Raw genomic sequence first — 18176 nt, forward strand, 5'->3', positions numbered from 1 at the left:
GGCATGTGGGGTGGAAGAGCCCCAGACTGACTCACACACAGCCCCTCGTCCCGCTGCCCTCAGAGGCCCCCAAGCTCTGCCCTGCCTGCGCACGGGGAGAAGGGGTGGCGTTAGGAATGTCAGAGCAGGGCGAGCCACAGTCCCTGTCTCACTACCTCTGCTCTCCGGCCCATGCCAGGTGAGAGCAAGGGGCATTCAGCCCAGAGGAACTCAGGCTCCTGGGAGAGGCAGCAGGCCTATGTGGAAACAGGCTGCCCGGCTAGACCCGAGACCTGGCATTGCACTGCACGGCCGGTGAAGGGGCACAGCACGTCACAGGTGCTCCTCTGCCTGGCTGAGGCACTCTCCCACACACGGGCTCAGAGCGCGAACATTTCCACTGAAAACTGGCCCTGCAGGGCGAAGACAAGCGGTAAAACCCATGCTGGCAAGTCCCCAGTGTTTCTTAGAACATTAACAGCCAGTGACACAGTACTCAGGAGCTGTGGAGACAGCAGCTGCCTTGAGAGTCCAGCATGCTGCCTCTAGCTGAGCCCTGCAGATGGCGCTGCTGCAGGAGAGCATGTCCTCCGCGAGCAGTGAGGGCGAGCTACTGCAGCCTGGCAGCTGAGCAGAGCTCCCTGAGCATTGGAGCCACTGTTCTTCCCCAACTGTAGGAAACGGAAAGTTCCACGTCGCGGGGAGAGAGGAGGTTAACGCCCTGCAGAGCAGACACCGTGGGGCCAGCGCTAGCTCAGAAGGCTCTGGCTGTGCTCGGGCGCTGAGCTCAGCCAGAGCCACAGATTAGACGCAGTAAATGTGCTCATAATCTCTGTGAGGTGGAGGCAAGGGGGACCTGGAACCTGGGAGGCAGCAAGCCTGAGAAAACTGCGCCAGGCCAGGCCGACCCTTGTCAAAACCCAGGGAGCAGTGGACCTCAGGGTGCCCTCCAGGCTCTACATGCCTGCACACACATGAACACACACACAGACAAAAAAGCCACAACGATAAGTTTCCACAAAAGTTACACTGTATTGAAAATTTTATAAATAAGATGACTTGTTACTCATAAGCAATTGTATCCAATTTTCTAAAGTTCAAGAACATTTAAAATCTTTTTATATACACAGGATTTTATTCTGTATTGCTCTGCCAATATCATTATAGAACAAAGGAGAAAAAGAAAAAGTAGGAAAACCACCAGAGTTTCTAGCTTTCAGCAGGATTCCTCGTCCAGCAGCTGTCAGTCCCTTCACGGCAGACAAGAAGCTCGCTACATTTACACCTTCCAAGCTGCCACCGAAAGACACAGCTGCAGGAGACCCCAGGGGCTGCAGCAGTAAAGGACCCCTGGGGTTCTGCTTCTGCTAGTGCCAACACTAGAGGATTTAACAGTGTTAGGAAGTCAAAGTTGGCAAGTTACATGTCCAAGTGAGTCAACACAGCTCCAGAAAGTCAAGGACACAGAATTTTAAAATGCAGGGAGTTGGGAGACAAATGGCATTAAAAGGCTACTGACCATGTTAGCCAGCAGAACTCATTAAGGCAAATGAGCCCCTTTCCGAGGAGGTCTTGAAACTGCAGACAAACAGCAACCTTCCGGCCCTAACACAGGTGGGGGCAGCATCGTCCCCAATAACGCGCACTGTTCTCTTCTGAAGCTGCCTCAAGGAACTGCGGACAGACGGCACAGGAGGCCTGTTTTTTGTTTTGTTTTCCAGTAGCCTTAAACAGACCACCTTTCTGAAGCTAGTTCTCCAACATTAAAGGTGTTTGGGAATCACACGTGTGATCTGAAATATGAAGACTACGTGGCATTTCAGACCGCTCAGCTCATACTTGAGGGCACAGACAAGACCTCACTAATCTCATCAGTGTCCCAGAAGTCAGATGCCGACAGAGGGTCACAGACCTGCAGTGCAGTGACTACTCAAGGCCATACACAAACTGGGAGAGTGAGCAGCTCTCGGGGCTCAAGAGCGGTCTCCTGTCCCCAGGGGCTGAGGGACAATTCTAAAGACATTTGTCTCCTGATCAGCCAGCCTCATCCTTGCATTTCTTCTCAATTTCTGCGCTGTGCTCACAAAAGGCTGCTCTGCAGTCCCTGGTGGTGTCCCAGCAGGAGTTCCCTAAGCAAAAGCCTCCCCCCCCCCCCCCCCCCCCTGGTTTAACTAGCACTACGGGCATCTTGGGACTGGATGCTAGTGACAGCTTCTCATCAGCCAGTGGCCGGGGTGAGCCCAGAAACAAAGCTCTCACTGTGCCTCTGTACGGCCCTGTTAAAGTGAGGTCACGCCAGTGAGGCCACACTGGAAACTGCTTTCTGGACAGGGCCATCAGGTGAGGGGCATGTTCTTGTAGGCCTGCTGCTGAAAGTCCACAAACAGCCCAGTGTCCTGCTCATCGCACAGAGGTGCAGCTCAGAGAAGCAGACAGAGACTGTGGCAGCCGAGTCCCAGTGTCCAGTACTTGCCCAGCTCCACTCCCGCAGGCCTAGCGCATGCCCAGGATCTGCCTGCTCTTCAGCTGGTAGTTCTTTTCAATATCTGACAGGGCCTGAGCCCGCAGCTGGGCAGCATGGAGCCTCTTCTTCAGGTCCTTGCACTTGGACTTGGCGAGCTGGCTCTCGGAACGCTGGCTCTCGGAGCTCTCGCTTCGTGTGGCATTCTCTTTGCTCTCCCCATGGAAATGCACCTTTTTCTTCATCACTGAGGATGGAAGACCAGGTTCTTAGAAAAAGAAAAGGGTCTGAGTTAGCAGAGAGTACTGACCTGTGAGCTGACACCCGAGTGCTGTTCCCTGGACAACGGTCAAGATTGTGGGGTGGCAGGAATCCACCAGGCCTTTTCTTTTAAATGTTTAGCTTTATTATTTTTAAATTGCGTGCACACCCACACCCACACACATGTATATCCCTGTGTGGATCTATGTGTGAATTCAAGTCCAGAAGAGAGCACTGGACCCCTGCAGCTGGGTTACAGGTGGTGTGAGCCAGCTGAGGTGGGTGCTGGGAATTGAACTCCGGTCCCTACGAGAACATGCTCTTAATCACCAGTCATCTCTCCGGCTCCAGTTTTTATTTCTATTTATTTTGTTGTTACTGTTTGTTTCTTCGATCTGTGATCTCACTGTGCAGCCTCAGCTGTCCTTGACCTCCTGATGCTCCTGCCTCAGCCTCCTTCATAGCCAGGTTTATAGGACACACAGCTATGAGTTGATACCATGCCCCAAAGTATAAACCAAGGAACAGATGCTTCGAGTTCCTAACAACCAGCTCTTTATTCAGAGCAGGGGGTTGTGGGAAATCAGAATTTACTCCTCTCTGTCCCTGTGACAGGACCCATCACCTCCCGGAGAGGGCAGAGGCTCTTAGAGAGAACGCCCACCTGCTCAAACAGCCGAAGCAAAGCGTGACAAAGCCACCCTGAGAGACGGCGGAGTGAGCAGATGAGCTGCAGCGCGGGAGAGCTGCCCCATACACGCTGGTGACCACGCTTACTGCTGGCGCACTAGGCTGGATGTCCAGAACCTTCTTAGTGTCCCGGTGTGTGCGTCTAAAGGACACACACTTAACCACCTACTGAGTTTACATGGTGGGCCACCGTGGGCAAACAAAGGCTTCTCTAGTGACAGGCCATGAACAGGCCTGTGTGGTGCTTGTGGGGGGAGGTGAGGAAGGTGAGAGGCCCCCAGAGGAAGAGGCAGGAGGCTGGCTTCCTCCTCCATCACTGCTGTGCCGCACAGCGCATGACACGGCAGCCGCCCTCAGCACCACTGAGGCATAGCTGTCTCCCGCACTACAAACGCCGCACCTTTCTAACACCCGGCCAACAGCAGGACTACTTCGCTAACCAAAGAGACTAACTGTAATGGCACAGCCCACTGTGCAGGGCATCTCCATCTCTCCAATGTCCTGGCCTGGCTGGCACCTGCTCCCCTCCGCTCTGCAGCTCGCTGTGGCTCTGACACAGTGGTGCATCGCTCAGGACTCAAGTCTGAGCTGCAGTGAGCTCTGGGCTGCTTTACTCATGTGGCTCACACAAGCGTCCTTCCACAGCACCTCGCCTGGCTGCTCCTAACCTCTGCTCAAAAACAGCGTGAGATGTTAGCACACCCTTAGCGAGCCACGCCCAACAGCATCTTCCATCACTCTTCGATGTAAAGCACACACACGTGGTGTTTTCTCGTCTACCGGCGTAATCATGATTTAACTCTCTTCTGTCTTTATGAGCAGCAGCCTGCAATTATGTCAGGTGTGGTGGTACACACTTTTGTTTTCTCTTTTTTACGAGACAGGGTTTCTCTCTGTAACAGAGCCCAGGCTGCCCTGGACTCACTTTATAGACCAGGCTGGCCTCAAACTCAAGAGATCCACCTGCCTCTGCCTCTCGGGTGCTGGGATTGCAGACGTGCGCCACCGCACCCAGCAGTGGTGCACACTTTTCATTCCGGCTTGCGGACAGGCGGGTATCTGTGAGTTAGAGGCCAGCCTAGTCTCCATGGCATGTTCTAAGTCTACTAGCCACTTCTATACAGAAAGACCCTGTGCCTACAAAACAAAACAAAAAAAAAGAACTCAAAAGGTTTTAAGAAAGACCCCAAAGTGATGTTCACTCTGTGGCCCGCCTATCTTTTTGTTTTGTTTTTGACACAGTTTCACCCTGTAGCTATGGCGAGCCTGGAACTTGGCTGGTCTCTAACTCAAGTGATATGCTTGCCTGTGCCTTCTGAGCGCTGGGATTACAGGTGTGCAAAATCGGAGGACAAGCTTTGGGAGCTGGCTCTCTCTTCCCGCCATGTGGGTCCTAGTGATTAAATCAGCCTTGTCAGGCTTGTTGGCAAGCACCTCACCCACAGAGCTATCTTGGAAGCCCAATCATATCTGGGCTTTTTGTTAAATTTATTTTGTAAATTATGTGTGTTTATGTGTGTTCATGTGGGGGTGGGGAAGGGGAAGGGTTATGGGCATCTATGCATTGTCCGAGGAGGCCAGAAAAGGATTTCAGGTCCTTGGAGCCGGGATTCCAGGCAGGTGGGCTGGACATAGGTGCTAGGAACTAACTCAAGCCTCAGGAAGAATGTGGTGGTTTGAACTGTGGCCCTCACAGGATCATATGAATGCTTACACATCAGGAATGGCACTATTTGAAGAGAACTGGAGGTGTGGCCTTGTTGGAAGAAATCCAGCTGTCACTGGGAGTGGGCTTTGAAGCCAGCCCCAGATGAAGATGGAAGTTCTAAGTTGCCTCACGATGACACACCTGCTGCCCTGCCCTCCACCACGATGACAGACTGAGCCTAAGTGTAGTAGGCTCCCAGTTAAAGGCTTTCCTCAGAAGCCTTGCCTCAGTCAGCGTGTCTTCAGAGCCAGAGAGCAGCGACTGGGACAAGCAGCAAGGGCTCTAACCACTGCGTGTAGTGGAGGCTTTGGTTTCCTTAAAACCCAGTTATGTTATGTGAACATGGTCTTATTTTAATCCCAAGTGTGGGATTTTGGTTTGTTCACAGCTGATAACTGCCTCACACAGAGGGGTGGTCTTTGCCAGCTGGAGTTAGTCGAATTCTGAAGACTTTGAAGGGGCTGCTTGCTGGCTTGCCAGACTTGTGGATTTCCTGACAACTGAGATTGGTATTGCCCCAAAAAGAATCCTATGACCCTAGCCAGCCAGAAGAAGTAAAGAGGTCTACAGCCCCTTTCCCTCCCAACTCCTCCAAACCCCAGGTCGGGGAAAAAAGAAGGTTGGAAGGGAGGTATAGGCTTTTAGGAAGCCCCAAATAGAGTAGCATCTGAAAACCTACAAAGGAGCCATCTCTCCAGTCAACCCCACCCCTTTCATTTGGACTGGCTTGAATTCACTACATAGAAATGCTCTCTCTACACACAGGCTGGTCTCAAACTCACAGCAATTCTCCTGTCTCAGTCTTTCAAGTGCTGGGATCAAAGACTTATAGCCCCATACCTGTTAAGCCACACTTTCTATTATGACTGAGATGTGGCAGTTTTAAAAGAACATCATTTTCTGCTTGAAAATGTAGAGAAATAGTTTTTGTGACATAACCAAAGAATGTAATACCTTAGAAAAACTTGAAATATATAATCATGAAAATATTTCCCTTTCAAAAATTAAATATCTGAGCATGAAGCATGCCATTTGATAAGGTGGGTGGGGCTTAAGCTATGACCTGTCTCAGGTCCTCACCCAGAAAAATCAGCCACCACCCAGCAGAATCTCATTTCCACCACTTACGTGCCCTCGGTAGAGTCTCCTTGAGATCTGTAAAATCAAAGCCCTACAAACCTAGGGGCCATACTGGCGCGCACACTTTCACGTGAGGCATAGGGTGTGAGGAGCTGATGGACATACCTGGGCCAGCAGCCGGACACAGGAACCGCTGCTCCTTCAGCAAGCTGTAGTTCCTCAGCAGGCTCTCGGCTCTGGCCAGCTTGTCCTCTGCGAGCCTCTCTCGAAGGCAAAGCTCACGTTCCTTCTCTTTAAAAAGGGACGGAAAGAGGAAAAGCAATGACTGAGGAGCCCTGGCTGTGACGCCAGCCAGGTCCGTCCGGCACCTCACTTTCCCTCTCATCACCGCCCTTGCAGGCTGAGCTCAGGGAAGGCTCCTGTAATGCTGCAACTCTTTCATACGGTTCCGCATGTTGCTGTGACCATAAACCATAAAGTTAGTTTTGTTGTTACTTCATAACTGTAATTTTCTAATGAATCATTAATGGAAATATCTGATACACAGGATATATTTTCATTGTTACAAATTGAACATAATGAAAGAATAGTGATTAATCACAAAACAGTATGTAATTACTCACTGTGAATTCACTAATTACAAATAAATGAAATTTTGATTGAAGCATGGTGTAGCATGGCTAACAGTCTTAATATAATAGTAAATTAAATCGCTATATTTTACCATAGTATGTGTAAAAGCCAAGGTCAATGCGAACATCGAGACGGCTTCTTTCTCACCAGATGAGAAATTCTCAGGGCAGTCTTTGCAAGGCCACCACAAAGACCACCTGCAAGTCTACATCTGTGTGTAGACTTGAAAACCAACACGCTAGCAACCGTTTCAGAGATACGCTGGAAATGGAGAAAGGCACAGCACAGCCTCCGGCAGAAGCGCCTGATCCAGAATTCTGACCTGGCAGCGCTGTCAGGAGGTTCAGCAAAGCCCTCTGTGCTCTCAGGAACACACTCAGCTCTGATGCAAGTGTCTCACAAGTGTGCACACGGGGCAGCAGGTAGACCTGGAGAACTGGATGAAATCTGTTGTCTGCAACCATCTTTCACAGGAACCTTCATCCTAATCCTTTTGCCTGGGTCAATATCATGTTCCTCAAAGTCGAAAGAGAAGGTAGGCAACATGCAAATTTTCTTTTCATCCAATTTTGCTGTTGTTGTTACCAAAGCTGAAGTTTCATTTGGAATGATCAGACCTTTTCAGGCAAGTCGAGGCATGTTATATTTGGTCCCTGCCGTGATAATTTAACTCATTCAAGATGGCAAACGTGTCAGCAAGTCACTGAGAAGTGCTTAAGAGCTGCAGTCTTGCTTTCTGATTAAGATCATTCTGAGTTCATCACGAAACTCAGACCCTCATTTGAAAACTTTTCCTCTTGACAACCATCTTCAGCATGAAATAGCAGAGCTCGCCTTTCCAGAATTGACAGGTGCTGTGATGCTTTTCATTTCCTCTTAGAACTCTTGGGGCAGTGTCCTCATTGCTAATGCTTGCTCCTGGATGATCCAGCGAGTTCTGACGGCTTTCGCTAATTCAGCCCCCGATACTAAACTCCAGGTGGACATCCCATCGTACCTGGAGCATTGTCTGTACAGACACCACCAACCTTTGTTTTTTCAGAAATGAGTCAACTGCGTCAAATAGATGGTATTTGTTAGTTGTGGTTTCAAGAGGTTTGCAGAAAAGAAACTCATCTTTCCAGTCACCATGTGAATATACTTCATGTAACCAGAAACAGTTAGCAACGACTGTAGATCCGTCAGGCCGACACTAAATATTAGAAGTGGAGATTTCATTTCCTGGATTAGCTGATCAAAGCTCTCAGCAGACAGGCATCACTCTTCAGCAGTGTCAACAGATAAGGAGCTTGCACCTGCATAACAAAGCTGTCCAGATCATAACATGAAAACGCCTTTGGCCACTGGCAACAGTAAATCCTCAGCAACGGTGTGAGCTGTCACAGCTTCAGTGGTTCCGAGTGTCACCAAACATGAAGCTTCAACAGCTGCCGCGTTTTGTTTGATACTTGCAGCCACCGTTAAGTCTGCCTTGCTTTCTTCTTCTTTTTACGGATTCTTTGTGACTTTCACATTATGTACCCTAATCTCACAACATCCGCCCTCCCACACTGCAACGTCCTGCCCAAAACAAAACATCTCTCCACCGAAGCTGTAGCGTGTCACTGTGTGCCACACAGTACAGCCTTTTGCCCAAACAGCTAAGGTACTTGCAAATGTTCATTGCAGTGAGTCGCTGGTCTGGTTCCCGGCCTCTGGTTTCTGGTCCACTGTCAACACTGCACCCTCACTGGCATGCCTCCGGGAACCCCTGTTGTTGCCCTGGGCCATGAAGACCCTACAGCTTTGGTCCTGCAGGACCAGCCCCTTCATTTGCTCCAGCACTTCAGAGATGGGGTAGATGTTGGGGTGGGCCAGCTCAAAGCCCTGGCTCTGGGCCTGGGTGGTAGCTGACTTGTTCTGACAGCCAGCTCTCCTTCACCAGCAGCACCAGGGCCAGCTGCTGGCACTGCCCCAATGAGAGGCGGGGCCAGCTCTGTGAGGCACTAGATCAATATGGCCCCAGGAGGCAGGGTCACGCCGCAGATATACACTTAGCTTTTGGAGGTAACATGGGCTGTGGACGTCAACGCAGACCCCGCTATTTCAGGACCACGGACCCAGAAGGGGCCAGGATCGCACCATGGCCCCAGGCAGTTTTCACCCCCTCTCCTCTCCTCATAATACCCTGTTCTGTTTCCCTCCCCCCCCCCCCCCCCCCCCCCCCCCCCCCCCGCAGTGGCTCTGGCAGGTGTGTCTCTGGCAGGCTGTCAGGTCTGGCCTTCTTGAGTCCATCAGCTTTGTTTCTAAAACAGTTGGTGTCCTTGCCAGCAATGCTTGGATGCTTGCTATCAAAATAGTTTTAGTTGTTTGGCTTTGTGGTTTCGGCTGCTAGAACTTCACCCCCCAAATAACAGCTGCGCTTTTTCCTCCTGCTGTAATCACTGAGGGGAGACCGCAGAGAATCCTCACTACGTTTTCTCAACATTCCACCTCACACGACCGTTGTCACGTGAATTCAATGAATTCAATGAATTCAATGAAAATAAAATTACTAAAGATACATGCAGCCAGTTGTTGTGGCACATGCCTGTAACCCCTGTACTCAGGGAGGCAGAGGCAGGTTGATCTCTGTGAGTTCAAGGCCAGCCTGGTCTACAGAGAGAGTCAGGACAGCCAAGGCTACACAGAGAAACCCTGTCTTGACAAAACAAAAACAAACAAAAAACTTAACCCCTCCCCCCCCCCCAAAAAAAAACAAAATAAAATTTGATACATGGAATAGTTCAGTCAATACAGTTCATTACCGTTTCCTACAACTGACATGGGGTGGCTCTACCTGACACTCCTGGCAGCAGGTGTCATGGAGACTGAAGAGGACATCTACTAAAAAGACAGGACTCTTAGTGGAGGGAGGGGAACACCAACCCACCCACAAAAACTTCAGCCCAAAAGGTAGAGCAGAGATTGAGGGAATGTCCAACCAATGCTAGCTCAACCGGAGACCCACCCCACAGCAAAGAGCCAACCTTGACACTGTTAACGATACTCTGCCGTGTGCACAGACAGGCGACTAGCGTGGCTGTCCTAAGAGGCTCCACCCAGATGTGAATCAAACCAGATGCTGAGACTCACAGCCAAACATTGGGCAGAGCGCAGGGAGCCTTGTGGAAGAATGAAGGCAAGGACAGAAGGGCCTGGAGGTGCCAGGAGCTCCACAAGACCACACAGCCAACTAACCAGGGCTTAGAGGGGCTTGCAGAGACTGAAGCATCAACCAAGGACCATACATGGACTGGACCTGGGCTCCTACACAGATATGGCCAATGGACAGCTCGGGCTTCATGTGGGTGCCCTAGTAAGGGTAATGGGGCTGACTCTGAAGTGGACTCTGTGGCCTGCTTTTTGACCACTTCCCTCTGGTGGGGCTGCCTCACCAGGCCACAGGGGAAGAGGATGAGGTCAATTCTGATGCCACTTGATTACCTGGGGTGGCTTGGTAGAGGGGGGCTCCCCTTTTCTAAGGAACAAGAGATGGGAGAGGGGAAGAGGGGGACCAGGAGGAGAGAAGGGCCTACAGCTGAGATGTAAAGTGAATTATTAATTTAAAAAGCTCCCTATGATTTGCCACTCTGATTTCTTCCATCCCTGTCGCTGTCACCGGGGTCCATGTTCACACCAGCTGATTATAAAGCCTGACCAGCCTCCAGACTCAGGTCCCATGGCACAGATATCTTTTTACAGGGGTTGATTTCACATTTACCCAGTAGTTACAACTCATGCAGGATCACCTCCAATACTGCTGCTTCCAACAAAGCAGGTGCTCTCCTTACACAACTATTCCCATAAATACATGATGGCGCCCACACTGTTACACATTCCGTTCTAAGTACGTGATGGGGTTGGCACAATCATGCCATCATGCCTGGTGGCATGGTACATGGGCCTGTTTGTGGGCAGACCCGCCTGGAGACAGACAGAAGAATTGAGTCTGAGTTCCTAAGACCATGGGAAATATGTGTTCTTTGATGGTCTTAGGTAACCCCTGTAAAAAGGTTGTTTGACCTCCAAAGGGGTCATGACCCACAGGTTGAGAAGCACTGGTATCTAAGGTGGTTCTGACAGGCTTGGTGACACAGGCCTGTAACCAAGCTACACAGAAGGCTAATGATGGACGGTCAGCCTGGGCAACTCAGACAGATCCCGTCTGAAAAGAAAAGGCTGGGATGTATGTGGGTATAATGTCTTGTGGAATGTGCACAATTACCCTTGTTCATTCACGTGCTGACTTCTTGACCCCACTCTCTGATTTCGATAAGTATTGTGAGGCTTATTCTAAGCATCACCTGTCTCAAGTTTGCTCTCTGTTTTGCCAATAAAACAACCAGCCAGTGCTGTGCAATGGAGAGAATGAGTGGGACATCCTGGTCCGGAGGGGAGGAAAAAGAAGCGAGTGGAAGGAGGAGAGCAGCGATCAGCAGGCCAGGACTTGTAACCAGGAGGGGAGACGAACCAGACCTAAGATATGACTAAAAGCAAGTATAATGTGGGAAGTCTCAATGGGAGGAAGCTATGCAGGCTTGGAGGTTTAGAATGGAGTAATTGTTGCCCAGCATTGTGCTCTAGGTTAACTAAATACATCCTAGTCTCTGTGTGATGATTTGGATATACAGCTGGTTTAGGAATAACTGCTGTTTAAAAGATAAATCAATAATAAATATTAATAATCATCAACAGATGGAGCTCACTGGTATTTGCAAAGCTCTGGGTTCAATCCCCAGTACTCACCAATAAAAAGAAACATGGGTCTCACGGGGCCTGAACACACCAGCTCTCCTGCTCAGACCCTGGCCACCTCCCACTGCAGCTGGGGTCCCCTCTGCCCCGGGCACTCACGCTCTAGGCTGTCCTCCCGAGCTCTGAGGGCGCGCTCTCGATCCTGCAGCTGCTTTTCCTTCAGCCTGAGCTCACTCAGCACTGGGCTGGAGTCCTGCAGCTTCCAGGGCCGGCCTCTCCTCTCCACATTTCTCCTCTGCTCTTCTGCAACCAAGTCTGCTATCAGCGGGCTCTCCAGGATCTCCTCCACTGAAGGTCGGTGGTAATCCTGGAGAAACAGTGTGGCGGGCAGGTCAAGCATCTTAAGTCAGGAGGGTAAATGAGACAAGAGTCAGCTCCTGCTTCTAGAAACACGTGGTTAAACATCTGGAAAGACAAGCTGACTGTTACAAGGTCCCAGCTCTGCAAGAGGATGCAGGTTTTAGCTCCCCCTTCCCCTTTCTCATTCCTTCTAAGGAGCGGGCTCCGGCCCGCTCCTTACACCTGTCCGCACACCTGCACACACTTGGCAGCCCTGGGGACGTGGACCTAGCTCCCTAAAACCCATTAAGGACACCCTCACTGACCATCAACCTAATCACTCCCCCGTACCCTCCCCAACCCCACAGCACCCACTTGCACTCTTCCCTCGTCTACACCAGGAACCCCTTTCGCGGGTACCCCAACTCTGTTCCCTTCCCCTTCCCCGGTCTCTAACCCCTTGGGGTGAAGAATAGGAAGGCCCCATTTCTGACAGGCCTTCTATCAACCCTTCCACGAGCTAAACATCGGTTAGTGTGGCAGGTGCACGGAAAACAGCAAGTGAGGCACACAGGTGTTAAGGTGCTTCCACCCCTGCCAACACAGCATTTACCCGTCAGTGCAGACTAGGCACTCCGCAGCTCCCCAAGAGCCAGAAGTGCACAAGGGCCTTGCAGCCGTTACCTTCAGGCTGAGCATCCGCGTGATGAGGTCATTCAACCCATCCGAGTAGCGGTACGGGATCCGCCTGAATCTCCCTTCTCTGATTTTCCCAGCTAACTCTGTCTGGTTGAAGGCTGTAAAGGGAGGCCTGGGATTTAAGAAAGAAAAAAGAGGAAAGAGAGAGAATGGAGGTAAGAGGGGGCAAGAGGGAAGTTTTAAATGTTAACTGAACTCAAAAACATGGATAAACCAGTGGCTGGGCTTCGCCTGGAATTCTGTCCTCATCTGGGACGCTCTTCTGTGGTCGCAGTCCTGTGACCTCCCTCAGCCTGCCAGCAGTGTCAGGGTCCTGCCTAAACTTAGGGTTCCGCAGCGCCCTGGCTCCTGCTCCCAGGTCCGAAAGGATGCTCACACTGTCTCCATGTGATGGCGAGTCTGCCCTCCATCCCTGGAGCACAGCTCAGGAGCAGAGGAAAGGGTCAGGGCTTGAAGCCTCCCCTGTCCTCCAGAGCCCAACCTTCCCCAGCCCTGCGCTGTCAGCCTGTCTGTAACCTCTGCCTGGAGCCACGTGTCAGTTTCCCTGGAAACGCTGATCCTTGAATAAGCAGGATGGACCCATGGCCCAGTCTCAGTGTGTAGGCGCTGGCGTGCTTTGTTTTCAACTTGTCTCTAACTCAATTTTAACAGGGCCTGAACTCTACACACTCACGTTAGTGCACACAGTTCATAGAGCAGGGCTCTCTACACTCAGGTTAGCACAGGTTAGCTCTTTACACTCACATTAGTGCGCACAGCTCGTACAGCAGGCAGCCCAGTGACCAGATGTCCGACTTCTCGTTGTAGCTCAAGCGGCTCATTTGCTCCTGGAGGGAAGAAAGTGCCAGGACTGAGAGCTCGCTCTCACACTTTCTACCCGAGGCCGGTACGCAGCTCAGCTGGCAGAGTTCTTGCTGAGCACGCACAAGCCCTGGGCTGGATCTAAGCACAAAATAAACGTGTAGCTGGGCATGGTGGCACACGCCTGTACGCTCAGCCCTCAGGAGGCAGGAGGATTGCTGTGAGTTCGAGGCCAGCCTGGTCTACAGTGAGTCTGGGACAGCCAGGGCTACACAGAGAAACCCTGTCTCAAAAAACAACATAAAAAAGTTAAATTTTTTCATCTGTAGCAAAAATTTTCAAAATTTCATATCAGAAGACTAATGTAGCTTAGACTACAGTAGAAGATGGCATCTTCTGCTTTGTCCTCACGTTTATAACAGGAAGAGCAATGCTCTTGTCCTGGCAACTTTATCACACACAATTCATTCACTCTTCTCACGTCCACAAATGTTTGTTCTGTGCTCAACAGGGACAGTTCACAGCTGAGCGCGAGAGAGAACATCTCTCTGATGTTCAGCAGGGATCAACACCACTTCACTGTTTTGTCTAGGACAGGGGTCTCAGAGTCCCGAGCTCAGGCACCTGCGGCCTCCACCTAGCTCAGACTACAAACAGTTGCAGGCACCCGCTGGAGACTCCATCCTAAAGATCAGACACACCTGTAATCCAGCACCTGAAAGGGGGAAGCCAGGGGGTCAGGTGTTCAAGTCACCCTCCATTAAACAGCAAGTTCATGGCCAGCCTGGGCTACCTAAGACACTGTCTCAAATAAACAGGAGCTGGAGAGATGGCTCAATGGTTAAAAATACTGGCTGCTCTTCCAGAGGACACAGGTTCAATTCCCTGCACCCACACAGCGCCTCACAACCGTCTGTAACTCCAGTTACAGAGGGACTATGACACCCTCACACTGACATACACTCAGGCAAAACACCAATGCACATAAAATAAAAAATAAAAACAAACAAAAGAAATCAAAGCAGGGGCTGGAGAGCTGGTTTAGTGGCTGAGGGCCCGGCAGTTACAACCTCCTGTAACTCCAGGGGAAGCCAGGGCCCCTTCTGGCCTCCAAGAGCAACACACACATTTTCTAAATCAAATGAGTTATGGAGTTAAGTAAAACATGCATCTAACTCACGTCTCAGCAGGCACATGTACAAAAACCTGTGTGTGTGTGTGTGTGTATTACACACTCAGCCCACTGTTATAAACCACAGCAGTAACTAACACTCCTCACTTCACTTCCCCAGCTTACGCCTCAGGGAAACTCAATTCCAGTCACAAGGGCAGGTGGGAAAAGGAGGCCCAAAGGGACCGTGCAGGTGTGAACGTCTGGGAGATTTCCCTTTGTAATCAAGTTTTCTGTGTGGAACACGACACCATGGGAAAGCCACCCTGCTCTGAAAATAGAGCCAAAATAGATATATAATTAGTGTAATTATATATCTAAAAACTCTGGGAATCTCTGTGTACCAACGAAGCTCCTGCTTGTTACACACTCACACAGCTGCCCATTATAGACTCAAGGTTGGTTGATGTTTTCTTTATGTACTTGTTTGTTTTGCTCTTGTTTTTGGAGACAGGATCTCACCACATAGACCAGGCTGGGATTAAACCCATGCCCTGACCTTGACATCTAACGCCAGATAAAAACTGTCATGCCCTTGCCCCAGTAACTTTTCTACAACCCAATTATCAGAGATGAGGAATAAGCCATACAAGGATGTGCACAGAGGGTGCCTAGGGATGGGGACATTGAGGAAACTCTGAATGCAGGCAGAGCTGCAGCAAGAACAGAACATGCACAAAAATTAACACTGTAAGAACAGGAGGCCTGCGTGAGGAGGCCTGAGCCTCACCGAACAAGCTTACTGTGACAGTGAATATCCGACAGTATCTAAAATCACCCAGACACAAATCCCCACGTCCGTCATCACGTGTAGACTTAGCCAGGAAGAGCCTCACTGCTAAGTGAGAGCAGCGCTCCTCCCTGGGCTTGGGTCCTAAGCAGCACACGCAGCAGTAAGGCCGCGTGCATTCTCCTCTGCTTTCTGCACATATGTGACCAGTGGCCTCCAGGTCCTGCACTTTCACCTAGGGCCCAGGACTCTGAATTTAAAAAAAAAAACAAAAAACTCCCAGGGGAGGGAGGGTCTGGCTTAAAGTGCTCAGGACGGCCGCCTTGGGAAGCACTGCTGCCTTAAACAGTTTCAGCTCCGTGACCCTGAAGCTGGCACCATGCTCATTTCAGAGCAACACAGAAGCAGGGTGTGGCGGCCGGTGTACGCCTTTAATCCAGCAGAGGCAGAGCTCTGCGAGCTCCAGGCCAGCCAGAACTACGCCGTGAAACCCTGGGAGGTGGGGCACTCTCGGCGGCCAAGAGTCCCACACGACAAAGCTCACACCCAACCACAACTCCAGCTCCAAAGACTCCAGTGCTGCCCTCTGACCCCGTAGGCATGAGGCACACACGTGCTACGCTCAGACACATGCAGACAAAACGCACACACACATAAATAAGTCTTCAGCTTTTTTCTTTTTAAAGCTCTGGTTGAAATCAGAGAAACTGAATGGCTAGGAGGTCCTTTTGAAGAAAACACATCTACAGCTAGAGAGAGGTGCAGACAGAGGTCAGAGGTGTCAAGCTCCTGGTGCTCTTCCAGAGGACCCGAGGTCAATGCCCAGCATCCATGTCAGGTAGCTCACAATTGCCTGAAACTCCAGCGTGAGTGTGTGGGATGGCTGAGTCCAAGGCCTCTTCCAGCCTCCACCATCACACTAGCACACACGCACAGCACACTCACAAGACACACACATTACGAATAGATGAACAATAAAACTTTTAAATATATATTATGTATAAAAGAATTTGGGTTGTAGCTCGGTGGTATAGGTACTTGCCTCAAATGCCTGAGGGCCTAGGATCAATCCCCAAAACTAAGGGAAAAAAGCAAAAAATAAAAACGGTAAAACTGTACTGTGAATTCTAAGCTAATGGATTTATCAGCAACCCAGGCCTCGGTTTCCTTGCATCTGAATGATTTGCCTAAGATATTAAAAAGTTAAATTCTGGGCCAGTCATGGTGAGCAGGAGGATCTCTGTGAGTCCAGCCTGGTCTACAAAGCAAGCCCAGGACAGCCAGGGCTGTTATACAAAGAAACCCTGTTTTGCACAAGGCAAAACAACAGAAGCTACGTCCTGAAATACTCACAGGAGACATGTAATAAGGGGTGCCGACAAACGTCTTTGCGAAGCTCGTGTCGTGGTTTAGTATTCTAGCCAGCCCAAAGTCCCCGAGCTTGACGTTGTTCTTGCCATCCAGGAAGACGTTGGCCGGCTTCAGGTCCCGATGGAGCACCGTGTGGCCGCCATCGCTCCTTCTGTGACACTCTTTCAGGGCCAGCGTCAGCTGTGTCATCACTCGAAGGACAAACTCTTCCTCTAAGTATTGCCTGGAGCAAGCACACAGTTTATGATCCTGAATCCAGGACAAATCACTTACTCTTTCAAAGTGTACAAACCTGGAAGCAAGTTCTCATTAGATATAAAACGTGGATATTGATTGGCTAAGGGCTTGCCAACACAGCGTGCAGTCACCAAATACAAGAACATCCGACCTACCTTATTACCTCCCTGTTCCCAACAGACTGTGCTAACAACAAAACCAGACCCATACAGCTTACGGGGAGCTACCACTGACCTGTCCTTGGTCCCCTTTGTAATGATGCTAGCCAGGTCCCCTCCTTCACAGTATTCCATCACGATGTACAGGGTCGTGTTGGTTCGGTCGATAATCCGATCATAGTAACGGACAATGTTGGGGTGTTTCAGCTCCCGAAGCAGGTTCACTTCAGACACAAGCATCTGCTTCTCCACCTCCGTCATGGAGCCATAGTCAAGCTCTTTCCACACCAGTATCTGGAAGACAGCATGTCCACGTGTGAGCGTTTGTTATCGGCGGAGGCAAAGAATGAAATTTCCAAACTCGGAAAGGAAAAACACTGCCTCGGGTCCAACATACATCCTGCGACTCAGGGTCAGCTACGGTGGTTAATTCTGTCAACTTGACAGGATCTGACGTCTCCCAGGAAGACAAGTCAGGGAGGGTCAACTCAAGCGGGGAGGCCCACCCTAAGGGTGGGAGGCACCGTTCCCTGGGCGGGAGCCCTGGGCAGGTCAGCGGAGCGCACGAGCTCGTCCCTCCGCTCCGGGAGACCGAGCGACCACGGTCCCGCCGCGCCGGCCTCCGCCGGGCCCTGGCGGGGCTCAGGCGGCGCGGCCCTCCCCGCCGGCCAGCCTCACCTTGCCGTCGCTCTTCCTCCGAATCTTCTGGCAGCGGCCGTAGGAGCCGGTGCCGATGCCGTGCAGCACCTCGTAGTCCTCCACCCGGGACGGCATGGCGAGCGGACCCCGCCGGACCCCCGCCGCGCCACCGGCTGCCCGCGCCGCCCGGAGCCGCGGCTCGGCCCGCAGCCGACGCACCCAGCGCCGCTCAACCGCCGCGGGCCGAGCCTCGCCGTCTATTGGTCCACAGCGAAGGCGCATCCGCGCCCCGATTGGCCGAGGAAACACAGCGCCGCTGAGCCTCTCGGGAAAGGCTGTGTCGCTAGGCGACCGCGTCGGCGAGGCTGCGGGCGCCCCGCTGAGGCACGGAGCACGCGCGCCGCGAACCCGCGCCCGCTGCGGATCGCCGAGCCCGTTGGGCCTCCGTAACGCCACCCCTCCGCCCTCGTCGCCAAGGTAACGGCGCTCGCTGACCTCCAGCC

The 18176-nt window shown here is 51.4% G+C and overlaps 1 protein-coding gene across 1 annotated transcript; it reads right to left on the reverse strand.

The window, feature by feature from the left end:
• Window positions 1–2147: 2147 nt before the first annotated feature.
• On the reverse strand, window positions 2148–17828 carry Nek2 (NIMA related kinase 2). Its single transcript, XM_055609138.1, has 8 exons — window positions 17713–17828; window positions 17111–17328; window positions 16622–16862; window positions 13311–13393; window positions 12552–12678; window positions 11688–11895; window positions 6345–6470; window positions 2148–2708 (listed from the first exon to the last, which is right to left on the reverse strand). Exons 1-8 carry the CDS (start codon window positions 17806–17808, stop codon window positions 2473–2475), a joined length of 1335 nt encoding a protein of 444 aa, XP_055465113.1. The 5' UTR covers window positions 17809–17828; the 3' UTR covers window positions 2148–2472.
• Between the last annotated feature and the right edge of the window lie 348 nt (window positions 17829–18176).

Source organism: Psammomys obesus, unplaced genomic scaffold (genome assembly GCF_907164565.1).
Source record: "Psammomys obesus unplaced genomic scaffold, mPsaObe1.curated_primary_1811, whole genome shotgun sequence".
Classification (NCBI taxonomy): Eukaryota; Metazoa; Chordata; class Mammalia; order Rodentia; family Muridae; genus Psammomys; species Psammomys obesus.